Source organism: Branchiostoma floridae, chromosome 3 (genome assembly GCF_000003815.2).
Source record: "Branchiostoma floridae strain S238N-H82 chromosome 3, Bfl_VNyyK, whole genome shotgun sequence".
In the NCBI taxonomy this organism is placed as follows: Eukaryota; Metazoa; Chordata; class Leptocardii; order Amphioxiformes; family Branchiostomatidae; genus Branchiostoma; species Branchiostoma floridae.
Window position 1 is genome coordinate 25,674,125 of NC_049981.1, and position 15,991 is coordinate 25,690,115.

General features: G+C 42.8%; 3 protein-coding genes across 6 annotated transcripts; all 3 read right to left on the reverse strand.

Moving 5' to 3' along the window:
* Nucleotides 1-1,925: 1,925 nt before the first annotated feature.
* LOC118411342 (lysosome-associated membrane glycoprotein 1-like) lies at nt 1,926-3,770 on the reverse strand. The gene has a single exon (XM_035813566.1). The coding sequence runs from the start codon at nt 3,415-3,417 to the stop codon at nt 2,539-2,541; it is 879 nt and encodes a 292-aa protein (XP_035669459.1). The 5' UTR covers nt 3,418-3,770; the 3' UTR covers nt 1,926-2,538.
* A 159-nt stretch (nt 3,771-3,929) lies between these two features.
* LOC118411341 (lysosome-associated membrane glycoprotein 1-like) lies at nt 3,930-7,920 on the reverse strand. Its single transcript, XM_035813565.1, has one exon. The coding sequence runs from the start codon at nt 6,772-6,774 to the stop codon at nt 4,636-4,638; it is 2,139 nt and encodes a 712-aa protein (XP_035669458.1). The 5' UTR covers nt 6,775-7,920; the 3' UTR covers nt 3,930-4,635.
* Nucleotides 7,921-11,187: 3,267 nt separating this feature from the next.
* LOC118411344 (retinol dehydrogenase 14-like) lies at nt 11,188-15,847 on the reverse strand. 4 transcript variants are annotated; one of them, XM_035813567.1, is made up of 8 exons: nt 15,627-15,847; nt 14,855-14,999; nt 14,399-14,512; nt 13,990-14,115; nt 13,546-13,638; nt 12,785-12,970; nt 12,167-12,276; nt 11,188-11,765 (listed from the first exon to the last, which is right to left on the reverse strand). In XM_035813567.1, the coding sequence occupies exons 2-8, from the start codon at nt 14,991-14,993 to the stop codon at nt 11,586-11,588; spliced, it is 948 nt and encodes a 315-aa protein (XP_035669460.1). In that variant the 5' UTR covers nt 14,994-14,999; nt 15,627-15,847; the 3' UTR covers nt 11,188-11,585. The 4 variants fall into 4 exon arrangements, with proteins under 4 accessions (XP_035669460.1, XP_035669461.1, XP_035669462.1 ...); XM_035813568.1 differs by having other exon boundaries at nt 14,855-15,022; XM_035813569.1 differs by having other exon boundaries at nt 15,656-15,846.
* Between the last annotated feature and the right edge of the window lie 144 nt (nt 15,848-15,991).

Consider the following 15,991-nt stretch of genomic DNA (forward strand, 5'->3'; position numbering starts at 1 on the left):
CCGATAGGTATTGCTGTAGGTGGGATCGTAGTTCCGTTGATAATAGGAATTTCTGTGGGTGGGATTGTGGTGATCTTACCTGGAATTGTGACGGGATGTGGCTTGGTAGTTTTGGGAGGAGAGGGCGTTGTTATGGAGTCGCTACACGAAGTTGCTTCGGAGAAGTTCCCACTAGCCGGGACGTGGAATGGTTGAACTTGGATAGTGTGAATTGCCAGGGTAGAGACTGGTCGGTCAGGGTCGGCAAATGTAAACACCTGCTCTCTGTCGCACGTGTACGAATGAGGAAAGTAAAAACTTGAAGACGTCAGAAAGGTTTGCAGACCAGACAGAACTGACGATATCTTCTCATTCGCGTTCTTCGCCTCTGGAAACATGTCCGGGTGTAAGGTGTAGTACATGGAGGCATTGGTCAGCCAAAACACGTCTCTGGTTCGGACAAACGCGAAGTTTAACCCATAAACAGCATCTGCGTCGTTGGCGTTATCCGTGTTGAATCTCAGATCTACGTGAGCGTGATAGTCGTTATCCACATGTGAGCAGTGTCCGCTGGCGCTGCTGTCTGCCGGGAGAGGGAAGGACGCAGTGGCCGTGGTGTTGTCGGTCTTCGTGTAACCCACATAAAACATGGCGGTGATATCCAGAAGTAAACATTTGTCATTGTAGACATCCTTCAGCACAAAGTGTCCCTGAGGTGGCGGGGGAATACTGTTGACCTGCACCCCGACTGTTAGGGCCAGCAGGACCACTGCGTTAACGTTATGGAACACTGTCATCATCTTCTCATGACCAGAATGTGGTGCTGCGAAGTTGGCAAGAAGGGGCAATAAGGCTTTTCTAGGTCATTAAGGTTGGCTGTTTACTTGACTCTGATACGGGGACAGATCAATGATATCGGAATAAGTCGGGGGAAAATTTGACTTTCTTTCTTTCATTGTTCTCAATGTAAAATTACTACCTGCCTTTAGGAGTACCATGTCATAACTGAAGTTGCACCTTATTCGTTTCCGCGGTTGTTTCCACAGTTGTTGAATTGGAAATATGTGCCCGAAGAGCACGGATTTTTCCCTAGGATCAATTGAACTATGAACTTACGAGCAGGACGAAACCCGTTGACGTGACCACGCGTGTTATGGCGCAGTCACGAGGACAGAGGTGTGACGAGCACCACGCAATGGCCGTCCTCGTTTCGTTTGATCTTTTTCGGTGCCTTTCCCAATCTAAAAACTCTCCTAGTCCTAAAAATATGTCTCAGATGAAACCAAGTTAGTTAAGCGTGTTAGTTACCCCAACTTTCAGGGTAGAATTTGGCCATTTTCCCCCTAGCTACGGAACTAATATCTTCATTTACGTCAAATGTAGGACGAAACGTGTTGACATAATTGTGTCGAATACACGCACGAGGCACTGTAGCGTGAGGAACAGAACACAATCAGTGCCCACTCTGCCTAACCCACTTTCTCCCCTTAAACTCTGGACTTTAACACATGCGCGCTTACTGATAACCTGCAATGATATTTCAAATCATAATGCAGAGCCTTCATGAATGGCTCTCACAACGATAGAATATATCTCGCTTGCAGTGTTAGTATTATGGTCCAACTTGCAATTGCGCTTGCTGTGTGGTTAAGGGAAGGCATATACATTCCACGAGAAATTGTGGAAAATTTCTGAAGATCCCAAAACGAGTCGCCATGTTTTTTTCGTCGACAGAACAATAAGTTTGGACTTTGACCAATCATTGTCAGCGGGTTGGTCGGGCGTCCAGGCAGGGCTACGTGCAGGGAAAGATTGACAGATGTCGGATATGACTGACATGAATCCAGCTACCTGCAAGATTTAAGTAGATTAAAACGCCACAAGAGCAAGTATTTCTGTCAATTCAGACTATAATTTACATACCTAAAGTTGTCATAGGCATGGCTATGTCAAAGTTCAAATCGGCATTTGGTATCACATTTTACCAACTTGCAACATAATTTTTTTCTCTTACAAAAGGGCATTTAGACGATGGTTTTTAGAAGAAAATATGATAAACTAGCAAGTCAAAAACCCTTCGTCAATCAGTTAACTCGAGCTTCGGTTTCGATAACTCCACGGAAATAGATGGCTTATCTAGACTTAGAGCACACGCCTCCTACCTGTTCATGTCACACACAAAAATGTAGACGACTACCATTAGGGTCATCATCTACCGGACAGCAGAGATTTTCATTTGCTGATTGGCTATAACCATATATTGACTGGCGAAACACTGGCGAAGCGGTGGTGTTGACAAACGATCTTAGAATATCTACCAATGTTTCAATTATATCTGTAACAAGAAGTGAAGCTTACTAGATAAAGCTACAGTTTCATACACTCAGCATGCTACAGACAATGTCTGAAATATTTTCCATTCACGGAAAAGCGCCCTCTAGTACGATGCGTTGGTAACAAATTTTGTGCTGGTGAAAATAGGAACCATTCGGGAACAGTTTGGGTTGTTTCTACATGTCACTAAATCTTTCATAGTACACTAACACCAGTGACTATATCTTAATCACTATTGAGGCTTCGATAGTCTTGACGCTTTTTTTCGCTCATAATCACGTAAGCGAAAACTCCAGCAAGCAGCGCCACGCCAGCAATAACACCGATCACAATTGCTGCTATGTTAACGCCGCCCTTGTCACCCGAGTCCTGAGAGCACACTTGAGCCCACGAGAACTGTCCCGACTTAACCCCGAACGGCTGGAGCTGAACTTTACGAACGAGGATGGACACGTCCTTGGTAACGGTGATGTTCATATCGGTGTTGCACATGTAGGACTTGTCGGCGTCTGCAGAGAAGATGTCCATCGTGTTGTTTTTAACCTGTCTGCGGCCGTCTGGGCTCTTAGTCCCGGGAAAGAAGGACGACAGCTCGGTGTACGAGATTTCTATGGCGGACACGTGGAAGCGACTGGCGCCGGTCCTTCTTGCTGATTTAACGAAGTCGAATGTTACATTAAAGGCGTCATCATGGAACGTCAAGGTCAGACTGGAGCTGTCCGAACCACAGAACCCTGTGGCGTTGGCAGTTTGTGGTAGATCGAAGACGCTGGTGCCGTCTTTCCCGTCATTTTTTGCGTACAGGATTCTGAACTGCAAGCCCATGTCGGCAAGCAGACAGATGTGACCCCCAGTGTGGTCTCTCACTGCAAAGTGGCCTTGAGATGGTGGCGAACAGACGTTTTGTCGGTTGGACGTAGCCCCCATGCAAAAGACACACAGGAAAAGCACAGTTGTTTTCAACCAGGACATTTTGGTCATAGGTACTGTACTATAGCCCAGTACTGTACATGTGTAGGTCGCATTGAACTGTGCGCGTGGATCTACACTTACACAGAGAGGAGGCCCGGGGTCGAGGTTATGTATGCCTACTGGATGGACCATGAACTTTGAGCAGATCTTCTAGCAAAAACATGTTTGTCTGGCGTGCACCTTTGTAGATTTACCTACCATCGTAGGGTTGCCTGGCGTTAAGTAAACAAAGGATGTTGACATTTTCTGAAATTGACCTCACGTAGGAGAATAAGACATGACCTTATCGTTTAGCTGTTCAGACGAGACTCCCTTACAGGCCCAACGTTGTGCCCTTGGTTAATACACATATTTTCTCTCGTGACTGAGGTGAAAATAAGTATCTAGATTCAGTTAGGGACGTCCTCTCGGACAGGGCGTACAGCCGAAGGTCAAGTGTTTGAGCAGAGCCACACAGGGTCCATCCCGGTATGAGCTGGATCAAACCTATCAATCCGGTCTTACGCAGGTTTTACCTACTGTACAAGACTGGCGTGTTGCGCCTAAAGAAGGCTTACAAAACTAGCTACCCTTAAGGAGAAGACTACGTGTATCTGAGAAAACATTGAAAAAGGTACCAAGATTGAAGAAAGTAACATCTCGTGTCAGACACACATTGCAGATTTTATTGTTCGCTTTTTTAATCAAAGCCTATTGCTTCCACTTTGTACAGTACAGCTGATAGCAGAGTAAACCCCATCATTTTGTATACAATTGCAAAACCTGCACATTTCTAAGTTTGAGCCCAGCTAGGTTGGGAGCAGATGACATGGGTTACATCAAAACGTTATCTTACACAATCCGACTATCTCTATTATCTTCCTTACATTGCAGTATTTAAATGTACTTTCGACCTACATGCACAGAAGACATGCATCGACCATCTACGAAAGCAGTGCAGTAAAATTTGATATTTGCTTTATATAAACATCAATAACATTGTATTAGGCATTCAATTGAATAGGAAGGAAAATTTGAGAGAAATTATATCTATATATAGCTAGATCTGACATATTCTACTTATCATCAACATCAGTAGAGCAGCATCCCTACAAAGTCATTTCTATCTCTCGAACTATTCGGGTTGTTGGGACGAAGTAAAAAATACTATAGTAGAGCATTTAAGTAGTGTCCTAACGTTCAAACGTTGCTTACTTCTAAGAATTAAATTGCTGTTAAGGTAAAAAAAAGAGGCTCGGAACTTTTCTTATAGCAAACGTTGTATGCGATACAAGCAACACTCAACTGAGAAAACAGCAACAGCAACAATTATAACGACCAGTCGTGGTCAAGACGGACCAGTCGCAAAGCTTAATTGAGGGTTGTGAACTTTGCGGTACTCGCCTTCCGTTTGCTGACGACAATGTACGCGACAAACACAACAACGACGACTACGCCAACAACAACACCGATGATAACAGGCACAGTGTTGCTGCCTGAGTCCTCCGAGCATTCTTCAGCCGACGAAAACTTGCCCGACTTCTCGACTCCAAACGGCTGGAGCTGGACATGACTGGCGAGGATGGAAACGTCCTTAGTAACGGTGATGTCCACGTCTGCGTTACACTTGTAGGACTTGTCTGCGTCTGCGGAGAAGATGTCCATCGTGCTGTTTGTAACATGTCTGCGGGCGTCTGGGCTATTAGTCCCGTGGAAGATGGACGGAATCTCCGTATATGATATCTCGATGGTAGACACGTTGAAGCGACTGACGCCGTTGCCTTTTACTTTTTTGTCTTTGACGAAGTCAAACGTCACGTTGAAGTTGTCATCGTGAAACGTCAAGGTCAAGCTGGAGTTGTCCGAACCACAGAAACCGGTGGCCTTGGCAGTTTTGGGTAAGTCAAACACACCGGTGTGCTTTTTCTTGTCAGTCTTTGTGTAATTGATACTGAACTGCAGGCTCATGTTGGCCAGGAGACAGGCGTTGCCATTTTTGTCCTTGACCTCAAAGTGACCTTGTGGTGGTTCTTTAGGAGGTGTGGTGGGCTTGGGAGTGGTCATTATGGTCGTAGCGTTCTCGATCGGGACCACGGTCACGTTAGATGGGTTTACGGTGGTCCCGTTAAGAATGGGAACGAGAGTAGCGGTAATGTTGGAAGGAAGTACTGTGGTCACGTTGCCAATAGGTGCCATGGTGGCCGCAGTAGTGTTAAGTGGAAGAATGGTTGTGGCATTTTGAATGGGCATCATCGTCGATGGAAAGTCTTGCGCGCACTCGGAAGCCTCGCTGAAGTTCGTGCTATTGACCGCGAAAGGCTGAACCTGCAGGTCGGAGACCATCAGATGGACCGTGCTGCCAACGTCGAAGAATTGGAGAGATTTACACAAGTACGACTTGCCGACTTCGGTTACAAACAGAGACGGGCCATCTGTCTGTTCTTCATTCACCGCTGTCCCGGGAGATTTGGCGTCCGGGAAGAGCTTTGGGTCTCGTACGTACCCGACTGAAGCACGGACTAGTTCGAAGATGCTGGTATCTGGTGTCTTGAAGGTTACGGTGAAGTTGAAGCCTTTGAAGAAGGAGAGCGCGATAGTTGCCTTGGAGTCCCCACAAGCTCCCCCGACGGTGCTGTTTCGTGGAAGAACGTAGGTGGCGTTGTACGTGGTGTTGTCTTTCCCCTCATACTCGACACGAAACTCCATACCCACAGACAGTAGAAAACACGGGTTTCCCTTGGTGTCATTGAGAGAGAAATGTCCGACTGGTATGAGAGGAGACGGGGTGGTATAGGGGCCGGGCGTAGTCGTGATGAGGTCCGGGCACGTCTCAGCAGGAGAGAACTTCCCATCGTGGGGAACATAGAAGGGCTGGACATGGATAGAGTGGATGGTCAGGGTAGACTTTGGCATGCTTGATTTACTAAAGGTGAACTCCATGGTTTGTGGTTTGTCACAACTGTAGGAATGCGGAGCAAAGGCGTTGGATGACGTGTAGAAGAACTGTTCTTTTGACGACCCCGACGACGTAGTGTTTGCGTCTTTTGCGTCGGGAAACATGTCCGGCACTAGTTTGTAATACATGGTGGCATCAGACAGGTAAAAGTGGGTGAAGATCCCGTTTCGCTCAAATGTAAGCTCTAGTCCAAAGGTTCCATCCAAGCCGAGACCGTACTCACTCCCGAAGCCGAGGTTTAGTTGCGCGTGTCTTTCGTCGGTGAGATGAGAACAGTCTCCGCTGACCATGCTGTTGTTCGAGAGGGCGAAGGACACAGTGGCCGTGGTGTTGTCCGTCTTGGCGTAGCCCACGTGGAACATGGCGGAGATATCCAGAAGCAAACATGGTTCGGGCTTGCCGACCAGCGGCTTCTTAGTCAACACGAAGTGTCCTACGGGAGGAGCGGGCTCGTCCGCCGCTAGCCCGACCGAGGCCCCAGCGCTGGACACGCACAAGACGGCTAGGATTGTCGGAATAAGCGACATCTTTGGGCACATAGTCATAGAGAACATGCTACGTTTTCATGTGACTCTTCGTGGGGGCGTTATCGACATTCCTGTTTACTTAAAAGTTCGGGGGTACTTTGATAAGAACAGGTTGTTTGGCGGGTAACAAAAAACGTCTTATGCACACAAATTAACACGTCCACAAACTCTATACTATCACTTACAGTGCAAAGACCCGGCTATCTTGTGGTATATATAAAATAATGATTACCATAGCACGAAGAATCTGGCAGTTAACAACTATATACCCATTGCCATTGGGGTTGGGCTTCGATGGTTGAGCCCAAACAAACGTCCCTCCCGAAGACAACGACCCTTAAACCTTACGTCATAGTTCACGTGATACCTATTGGCCTCACCTTTCTCTAAGTCAATGACCTTTCCGTCTAGCCTTGATGAGAAGTCTCGGCGAGGAAATTTTTAAAAAAGTGCCGAGGTTATTAGATAGAACAGGTAATGAAAATCATGTTCGAAGAGCTCCGAACAGTTTCTTACGTCTAAAATCTATGTTGTTGTGTGACGGATAACGCCAGTTTGAAATAGGTTTAACATAATACTCAAATGGATGTTTTCGTATACTATTTAAAGGAATAACGTTACAGCTTTCCTCGGTTGCTGGGCGGAACCTGGCCGCCGTAACAGGAATGAAGCATATTGCTCGACGTACGTGCACTACCCCAAGGAGGAAATATTGGGCTGGGCAACTTTCACACCTGTCCGGCCGGGGCTACACCCAATGCGGACGCCGATGCAAATACGGCCGTAGCATTACTTGGGTCAGACGACGTCTCCACAATCAGGCCACCCTGCCTTCATCATCACCATCTTTATCTCCGTGAAAAATGGAGATGCAGGTTTGAGTGTGTCTGTGTGTGTCTGTGTTTCCGGATTTTTGTGGTTAGCATCAACCTCTCGATGGATTATGATCATGGTATTTGATATCTGGGTAGAGGAGGTATTTGATATGTTGGGGAAAGCAACATCTTGGTCAATTTTGGTCCCCCTAGTATGTGACCTTGGTACTGCATCGTATTGTCAACATTGTGACCTGTGAACGATATCTAAATGTGTACATCACCAATCGTAGATTATGCAGATGTAAAACCATTTCTTCTTTCTTTATTGCAAGGCACTATGGCCCATAGGGACGAACAATTGTGACTGTAAATTAAAAAAAATAAAAATCTAGTACTTAATACGTAGTAGATTAGTTGCATAATCAGAATATTTCACGGAGAGATGAGGTCTCCGAACTTTGTTTCCCATAATGGCCACCGGCCAGCTTAAAAAACTGGTTTTGACGTGGTTTGAAGATGTCGCAATATTGTATTGTTCTTTCTCGATTACGACAATTGGAGTTTGTTCTATGATCTAAACCGATGTCGATGTAAACAAGTGGGTGAACTAGATTACATATCACTATGGCATGTATGGTGAAGCATTAACTTCGTCTGAAGTTAAAAACTACCTTAAAGCTATCTAGTTAAGATGGGCAAATTTTGCATAAAACATGTACATCATGGGTATGATCGAGTACAGGGTACGCTATTTCACGAGTTTTTTTTTCATGTCTCTCACCCTGGACTACATTCATTTCAGTGGTAAAAGCTGTGAGTTCTGTGAAAGGCGTTCTAAAAAACACACTATCGGAATAGATGTATCGGACACATCTGGAACTGCGAAAGAGAACTAAGAAAATAGAGAGAAAAATCCGTTGTCAGCAGTTTATCTGATTTCTAAGAGTTACCCCATGAGCCACATCAAACACTAGCCTCCACCAGGCTTAGGCTTAGGTCACATTTCCAAACCGGGGCCCGGCCGGGTAGCTTTCGGGAGCAAAAAGATGATATGAAATGCATCAAAATACAAAATATGTCAAAATGAGATTCATGGGCATGATTTGTATATATTTCTAGGTATACATTGTAATTTTTCGTTTATTAAAACATCCCGGCGGGGTCCCGGTTTTGAAATGTGACCCTGGCCTTAGGCGGGATCGTAGAATTCTGAAAAAAAATAGGGAAATACGCTAGTGGAGCCAGTCCATGTTTGTCCTCCGCTACGCGACCGGCCAATTCCTCAGGTAGCAAAACTCCCCTGGCAAATTATTCTCCCTATAAGTATAATAGCCAGCGTATTCAGTCTGGTAGAGACTAATCAAACACACAGTTCGTCCAAACTTCATAGGCACTCTTCCGTTACACCTGCCTGTTTTCCCATGTGCTTTACCAAATATGTTGGCAGGTCAGCAAAAAGGCTGTTCTAAGTTAATGATGGCATAAAGTATACAATTACAATAAAAAGAATACCACATCTAAATTCACCGTTTGGTGAGATTAGTTTGCTTAATGCAAAAGTATTTGAATAGACAGATTCTGTAGATTTGGACAGTAGGTATTTTCAATCAATGGACTATGTCCGTACACGGCTACTATAAACGAACAGTGGTCCACATAAGAACAGATTTTGGCTTGTAGTCTGGATGACAACCAAATTACTTCATAAGAACACACATAGAAACAACAAAACAAACGCCGCCTGTCACCAAAAAGCATTATCTGATTTTGATATTTGCTCAATATCTTTGTGAAAGTAACGAACCCCCACGGTCTGCCCTCACTCATCTGCAGCCTGTAGCCGCGTGAAGTAGACATCATGAAGCTCGTCTTAGTCACAATTCTGGCTGGTGTTTGCTTTGCGGCTCTAGCAAATGGTTTGTCCAAGTTCTTATCTGTATGGATGGGTGCCTGATTGTGTTTTTTGAGACCATATGTGTGTACTGAACTTTGAAATATTATTCTGGTATTTGTATCGAAGCCCGACATACATGACATATGATGAGATGATTATGCAAGTTAAGTTTTTGTTGCTCACAAACGCTAATGATCAACAGTAGAATGCGAGAAATCTATGAAAAGTATTAAACCAAAAAGCAATTTGAATATAGCTCAAACTAAGGAGCTTTAAAACTTCTTGCGCAAACGATTGTGCTGCGATGCAGCATCCAGGTCGTTAGTCAGACCATGATCAGGTTATAATATGATGGTGTGACCATTTTAACGTAATTGTTGTCCTATCTATGCATCCCTTCATATATATTGCTGCTCTACCATGATGACACAGCTGCCTGCCCCAACTGCAAAGTGGGCATGTGCCTAGAGGGAGTGTACGGCTGCCTTCAGTGTGAGGCAGGGTACTACGCTTTCCACCAAGGCGGGTAAGCGAAGATAACTTTTGACTTTATTCAGGTTGTAACATAATTTATATAACAACACACTGTGGGTACTAGCCAGCGAGGCAAAATACGTTTTAACAGGTCTAATGAAAACGAACACTATTAATCAAAATGCACTTTAACAACGACTTAAACGAGTTGCTTATATGATAGATTTAAACTACCAAAGTAGAACATTTTGCAGTTTGCAAAAAATAACCATCTGCATCTCAAAAACAGCACTTTACACCTTTGGATGTGGTTTTCAAATGTCTGAAGTTTTAAGTAAGGACGTCGACCCATTTCGTTATGTATGGACTGTTCATTTAAGGTGCAGGATTCAACCCACTTGTATTGCTTGATTTGAAAAGGGTGTACGTGTGCTTGGCCACCTGTCCACCTGGGTATAGAGAGGACGACACAGTGGACCCCTACACAAACGAGGTCATTGGACATTGCCAACGTATGTCATGTTCCTATTAGATCAGTCGTAACTTACTATTGTCTGTTGCTGTGTGTTGCTACCAATGTCTAAGCAGATGTAAGGTTCTGCCTCATCTTAAGTGTTTTATGTCTGTGTTTGCAGCTGTGTTATGCACACTTCTAGACCTGCATATTTTGACAGGTCGCTTTCTTCTACATATGGAAGCATGGCACCATACATGGGTCGAGCAACTAAAAAGTGTGACAAACTGAATGTTACAAACAGGCGTAAAAGTCTGGGAATGAGCTAGTCGATTACAGGTGCTTGAAGATAACATTAATTACAATGATAACATTAGTGGCATGTATAAAGAACACACCGCATCTTCCTGGACTCGATAATACATTAAAACATTCAAATGTAAAATAAAAAAATACAACCAGAGTTATTCACCATATATCTTTATATTACAATTACTTCAGTAAGTAAATGTCACATTCTGTTCTCTCTCACCCGCTTGTATCTATACTTAGTGGGTGGTGATTTCTTTTTTTCAATGTGGGAAGGAATGATTGTTATTGTTTGAATTGTTATTGTTTGAATCATTGTTTGAATAGAATGTGTAAAAAGCCCTCACTAGACTTGGTTCTTTCCTCCCAGTTTGCTATGACCACCACGTGGCGGCCGGGCTCTGCAACTGAACCATGCAAGTGGCAGAAGAGCATTTCAGAGGGATGAGTAACCTGTTATGTGAGATGTGTACTCCAAACACAGCAATAAATCATATTGAATAAAGCAGCCTTTATTTCAGTGACTTGAGTGACTTATTTAGTGTTATTTTCACTAGCTTTTTTTCAGGTTTCTCATAGTAGAAGATTACACTTTATCATAATGTATAGGTTGGTATCTGCACATTGTGGTATAGTTAAAGAATGTAGTGCATTTCATGTTGTTTATTAGGTCTTCTGTTGTGCAGATTTGGCCGTTCACCAAATACTTCCTGGTATTGTGCGTTTTGGTTTGTTTTGCGCCATCTGGGATTGTGGAAGACGTATTCTCACGACTTGTTTAATTTTTCTTTATAATTACACACTCAGACAGAATGATGACCTTAATTGCCATGTCAGTCATTATAAAACTGTTGACCGTGCACATTGTCCCAATTGTCGCCATCCTCCTTTACAAAGTTAACCCAGTCAGCCTCTCACTAATATCCCAGAGCTTCTTGGCTGTTCCGTCGTCCATGCCTTGTTTGGAAGGGTCTTGGATGCGACAGTCACAGACATACTGGCCCGAGACTCTAGACATTTCTTCTGACACAGCACAGTAAATAGAACACTGCGCTCCCTGGTACGGAGTCTAGGGAACAAGCAGAAAAATCTAACAGAAAGGTACTTATTGAAGCCACCACTGAGGTATTGCCAAAAAAGGGCAGCATAATGTTATGTTGACTATTAAAAGAACAAAGTCCCTCACGTTTTAATGGGCCAGTCTACATAATGTATACAAAGGTATAAAAGCAAAAGGTCTTGTGATTGTTTAACTTACTCTAAATAATGTTTACAAACTAAGGCATTATAAAAAGCAAAACCTCTAGTGATTGCTCTACATGATGTTTACAAACTGAGACATACATTAGCAGCAAAATGTCTTGAGATTGTTTTACATCTAAATGACCAAGCAAGCAGTTACTGTTTAATACAAAAAGTAGAATCATATATACCTAGTACAGATGATTTTATCATTTTTTTAGTACTTACCTTTAAGAATGGTGGCATGATCAACCCAAACACCATTTTCACAAACCAGTGGGCACTGCGAAGGAGTTCTGACCGAACGGTACCAGGATGCAGAACATTGACTGTTACCCCTAAAAGTACATACCAGACATGGTCAGGACACACTTACAAATCATGATATCACGTTAAACACTTACCCGATACATACAGGGATATCATCTATGGGACATATTATTCATGACTGACTGTTGGGCCGTGAAATCTCCAGAGTTCGGAAGTTGAATTATGACCTACTGGAGGCAAATGAGAAGTATTGGCACAGCAAGATATGATAATGAGGGATATCATCTGGTATAATCATCCCACTGTATTCCTCAGCCCTTTAGTTTAATACACATACACCATGTAGATGTTCAGTGGCCTCATGTCTTTAGTCCTCATGTCATTTAGGTAACCTAATATAGTATGATGAGGGACCAAAAATCATTGGTTACCAAGATACCTGAAAGATCATTGACTCATCAACTTGGAGACCTTGAAGATCACTGAAAGACCTTGGAGACTACTGAAGGATCATTTAAGAGACCAGTCGGTCTCCCCACAGTCTTACCTCTGTAGAGTACTCATATGCATACACACCTGTTCCTGCTAGCCTCTTGTGTAGTTCTCTGGTGAACAAGATGTTCATCAGCTTGCTGTCAAAGTAGGCCCTGCCCTCATGGTACCACTTCTCAGCACAGAGGTTGTCAAAGTCAACCTTTCCCCACCGATGGGCCATGGACGAAACATTGACGATGCGACTGGGAGAAGATTTCTTCAAAAGATCTGTGAGAAGAAGACTTTTCTTATACATCACTTTCAATAGTTTCACTAGCTGCAGGTTGGTAAAGTACTGAAGAACAAACTAGCTTCTTTACACACAAGTGTAGTATGAAAAGTTTTGGCCAAGCCCATTTCATCTGACATACACAATTTGCAACAAATAAATACTATTAAATAGACATGCCCCTGCTGTTAGTGACACTGTGGCTACAGTTGTGTGGCCAGAGAGCTAAGGAAATTGTGATGGGCATGATGTCACATCAAAAAGATACTAATTTAGCCTTATATAATGTAATAAACACCAGAAGCATTGTGAGAGATGGTGAAACAGTGGCCTTTGAAATACATTGTACTTCAGAAATCTGTACCAAGGATTGTGTCACTTTTAAGTTCAACTCCTCCCCACACCATACTGGGATATCTGGTGTAGAGGGCAGTGCCCATCATAGTTTCCTTAGCTCTTGGGCTACACAGCTACACAAGCAAGGATAATACAACACCAGGGTCCTTGTCCATTTGTAACTCTGTGTGTAACACTCTGTGTAACACATTGACATTATGGTTTAGAATTTCCTTACCCAGTAGAAGGTTGGTGAGAAGAAAATGACTGAAATGGTTGGTGGCAAATGTGAGTTCCAGTCCATCTTCTGTCATACACTTCTTGGATGGACCTATATGCAACAGAAATGAGGCAATGATTGCATTTCTACTTAATAAGTTTTTTATTCTATTCATCTCAACAATAAATAAGGGTACAACAGCATTATTTGTAGCATTACCAAATTTCACTCATCTAAGAAACTGGAACCAGAGATCATGGCACACAATTTCTGGAGCACTTTCCATGAAAACAACGAAATTACAGTCTGTGACAAAGTTTGATTTAATTATCACTTAGTACATTCGGTTTGGTGACAGTGAGAAACAGACAGAATAATCAGCAACAAACAGACACAACGATGAGCTTTAAAATATATATATAATTTCTAATGTTCTATTGATAGAAAACAAGTGATGTATACCTGCCATGCCAGCATTGTTGATCAGTACGTCAAGTCGAGGTTCTTCTCTGCAGATTTCCTCGGCAAAAGTCCTGACAGACGCCAGCCTACTCATGTCAACCTCTTTCACAATCACATCAGTGTTTCCTGCGGGTTAACAAAGTTTGTACACAACCAAAAAGTCGATACTTAGCTTAAACTTTGGTAATTGCTAGTTGCCTTCCTTGGGGCAAAACTTATGTGGCTTTACACTATTGACGAGTGTTTCCTGCAGAAAATGATGAGAGGTTATCTATATACATGTGCAGTCTCATCTAGAAATACCAACTACCGCGATATCGATAATGATGCCTTTGTTGAAAACCACAAACCCTTATAATGAATTGCAATCCTGCTATACCCCTTGGTACCACATGTACATATATGTTACCTGATGCTTTGATGATGTCATTCCTGGCTGATTCAGCCTTGACCTTGCTTCGACACGCAAGGATGACCCGGGCATGGCGGCGAGCAAGTTCAAGGGCAGTGGCCTTACCAATGCCTGTGGATGAAAGAAAAACTGACTGTAGAGACACTTTTGATAATGATACTATCATAGTGACTTACTAAGGTATGTATTCCTGAGTCACATGCAAATCTTATTTGTTTTGCAATTTCTATATGGTCTCCTGTAACGTTACCTGGCCAATGTGACCTCTTTTTATATATATATAGTGGTTCCTTACATAATTTTCCCATTGACATGAGCATTAAGGTCTACTTTAGTAGTCTCCTATCCACACACCATATTGCATTGGTCCATTGCATACTTTTCAGAGGCAGCTTTGAGTGTAAGGTAACGTTACAATTGACTCAGTATACTAGCACGTCGATGAAGACTTGCCCGTGTTGGCACCAGTGATGATCACAGTTTTGCCCCTCATATCTGCTTGGCTGTCACAGTAGCCAAACCAACCAGTCCACCATTTCTGCAGCACCACAAGGAAGACCACCACCAGCAGCAAGACAAGATACCATTCCATTTCTACCTAAAAAAAGGAAGATATTATACCTGTAGAAAAGGACATGATGTTTAATACATGTACCTGTAATACTCGTACAAATTAAACATACCAGTTTTACTGACTGCTTCATATAAATAAAATGTTGTATTAAATAAAAGGAGTACTAGAATGTAAGTTGAGGGAAGGTTGATGGGCTCTGCTCTGATGGGTACCGACTATCAAGCACCTTTGACCCTTTACTGAAGTCACACTTCCGTTCCGGAAGTGCGACTTAGGTCTTGGGTCATTACAATCAGAGGACTGATCGAAAGCTTGTTGGTAAGTGCTTTATTTTTGTGTACGGATATAAAGTCTTAAAAATCGTATCATTAAATAAAAGGAGTGTTTAATTTCATGAACCAAAGAGTTATTTTTTAAACATCAAATTGTCTAATAACATTATACCAAATTGTAACAGCTGGGATTTTCAAGTGATAATTTTTTTTTATATAACATAATCTAAGTGATTGAAATTGTTTGATTTTCCGACTGAAAAAATTTAAAAGACAGCTTAATGGCTATCAAACTCGGTGAATGTCAGTTAGCACTTCACATACAACTTTTTTGGGTCATAATCATAATCAAGGAGGTTAAAAAAGAATCTTTTTCAACCTCCTTGTCATGATGTCCATGATGATCACCCTGAGGAAGCTTTCATCTCCTTGTGATCACGGGCTATGAATTATCAGACGATACGAGAGATGAGTAACTGAAGTATGAGAAAATGGATCCAAACAACACTTAATAGAATTTCGTCCTAGCTCAGCAGAGGTAAAAGATGAAGCCCACTTTACCCCGCACCTTTACCCCGCACCATACAGGACTATTACTGTAGCATGGACTAAATTCAGAGTGCAAAGGTGGCCTGCGTCCAGACATTTGAAAAGACCAATCCAATCCAGATATAGGAGCATATAGATGGGGATAAAAATCATCATAGCGAAATATGCAAAATATGCATCTTACAAAATATGACA

Coding starts and splice junctions, on each gene's coding strand:
- LOC118411344 (XM_035813567.1), bottom strand. CDS start 14,993: ATGGAATGGTATCTTGTCTTGCTGCTGGTGGTGGTCTTCCTTGTGGTG. Junction 14,116..14,398: donor TGACATCATCAAAGCATCAG/GTAACATATATG, acceptor GTTAACCCGCAG/GAAACACTGATGTGATTGTG. Junction 13,639..13,989: donor CAACAATGCTGGCATGGCAG/GTATACATCACT, acceptor TGTTGCATATAG/GTCCATCCAAGAAGTGTATG.
- LOC118411341 (XM_035813565.1), bottom strand. CDS start 6,774: ATGTTCTCTATGACTATGTGCCCAAAGATGTCGCTTATTCCGACAATC.
- LOC118411342 (XM_035813566.1), bottom strand. CDS start 3,417: ATGGTCCATCCAGTAGGCATACATAACCTCGACCCCGGGCCTCCTCTC.